The sequence below is a fragment of the Condylura cristata genome, unplaced genomic scaffold (assembly GCF_000260355.1).
Source record: "Condylura cristata isolate star-nosed mole 26May11 unplaced genomic scaffold, ConCri1.0 scaffold00066, whole genome shotgun sequence".
NCBI classification, from domain to species: Eukaryota; Metazoa; Chordata; class Mammalia; order Eulipotyphla; family Talpidae; genus Condylura; species Condylura cristata.
In genome coordinates, this window is record NW_004567167.1 from 351,572 (window position 1) to 352,760 (window position 1,189).

Genomic DNA, 1,189 nt, shown 5'->3' on the forward strand with positions numbered 1-1,189 from the left:
ACGTCCTCGCGGGCGGCGGCTGGCTCCCGGGGGCCCTACGCTGGCCCCCGGAGGCACAGCTTGCGCAGGGCGCCCTTCATGTCCCTGTTCCGCAGGCTGTAGATGAGCGGGTTCAGGGTGGGTGTGAGGACGGAGTAGAAGACCGCGGCCAGGCGGCCCTGGAGCGGGGAGTAGCGGGCGGCGGGCTGCATGTAGGCGGAGCTGCCGGTGCCGTAGAACAGCAGCACGGTGGCCAGGTGGGAGGAGCAGGTGGAGAAGGCCTTCCAGCGGCCGGCCGCCGCGCGGATCCGCAGCACCGTGGCCAGGATGCGGACGTAGGACAAGACCGTGAGGGCGAAGCAGCTCATGATGACGCAGCCACTGGCGGCGAAGCCCGCGGCCTCGTGGGCCGCCGCGTGGGCACAGGCGAGGCGCATGAGCGGGGGGATGTCGCAGAAGAAGTGGTCGACCACGTTGGGGCCGCAGAAGGGCAGGGAGAAGGTGTTGGCCGTGTGGAAGGCGGAGAAGAGCAGCCCGCCGCCCCAGGCCGCCGCCACCAGGGCCACGCAGGCCCGGGGGCTCATGGCCACGCCGTACACCAGCGGCCGGTACACGGCCAGGCAGCGGTCGTAGGCCATGGAGGTGAGGAGAAAGCACTCGGTGGAGCCCAGGCAGACGAAGGCGAAGAGTTGGGCCGCGCAGGCCGGGACGGAGATCTCCCCGGAGCCCAGTGCGGCGGCCAGCAGGGCCCGGGGCAGGGTGGTGGACGTGGAGCAGATGTCCACCAGCGACAGGTGTTTGAGGAAGAAGTACATGGGCGTGTGCAGCCTGGCGTCCAGCGTCACGGCGGCCACGATGGACACGTTGCCCAGGATGGCGGCCAGGTAGACGAGAAGGAAGATGGCCGCGCTCAGCGGCCGCAGCTCGGGGCCAGCCGAGAAGCCCCGCAGGAGGAAGACGGACACCGCCGCCGTGCCGTTGGCCATGGTCGGCTGGCCAGAGCCAGCTGGCGGCGGCCGGGCACGTGCACGCAGCCGGCACAGGCCTAGGGAGGACAGGGAAGGAGGGTGAGCTGAGCCCGGAGGGCTGCGGGGGTCAGCGGCAGGCGCCAGGGCGGCGGCTGACCAGTGGGCCGGGGCGCCGGATCGTGTGCCACAAGACAGGAAGATGTCCGAGCCCCAGGGCCCTGGTGTGTCACCGCCTTTGGGAC

At 71.4% G+C, this 1,189-nt stretch overlaps 1 protein-coding gene across 1 annotated transcript; it reads right to left on the reverse strand.

The window, feature by feature from the left end:
• Positions 1–35: 35 nt before the first annotated feature.
• LOC101620200 (olfactory receptor 12-like) lies at positions 36–965 on the reverse strand. Its single transcript, XM_004695471.1, has one exon. The coding sequence runs from the start codon at positions 963–965 to the stop codon at positions 36–38; it is 930 nt and encodes a 309-aa protein (XP_004695528.1).
• Between the last annotated feature and the right edge of the window lie 224 nt (positions 966–1,189).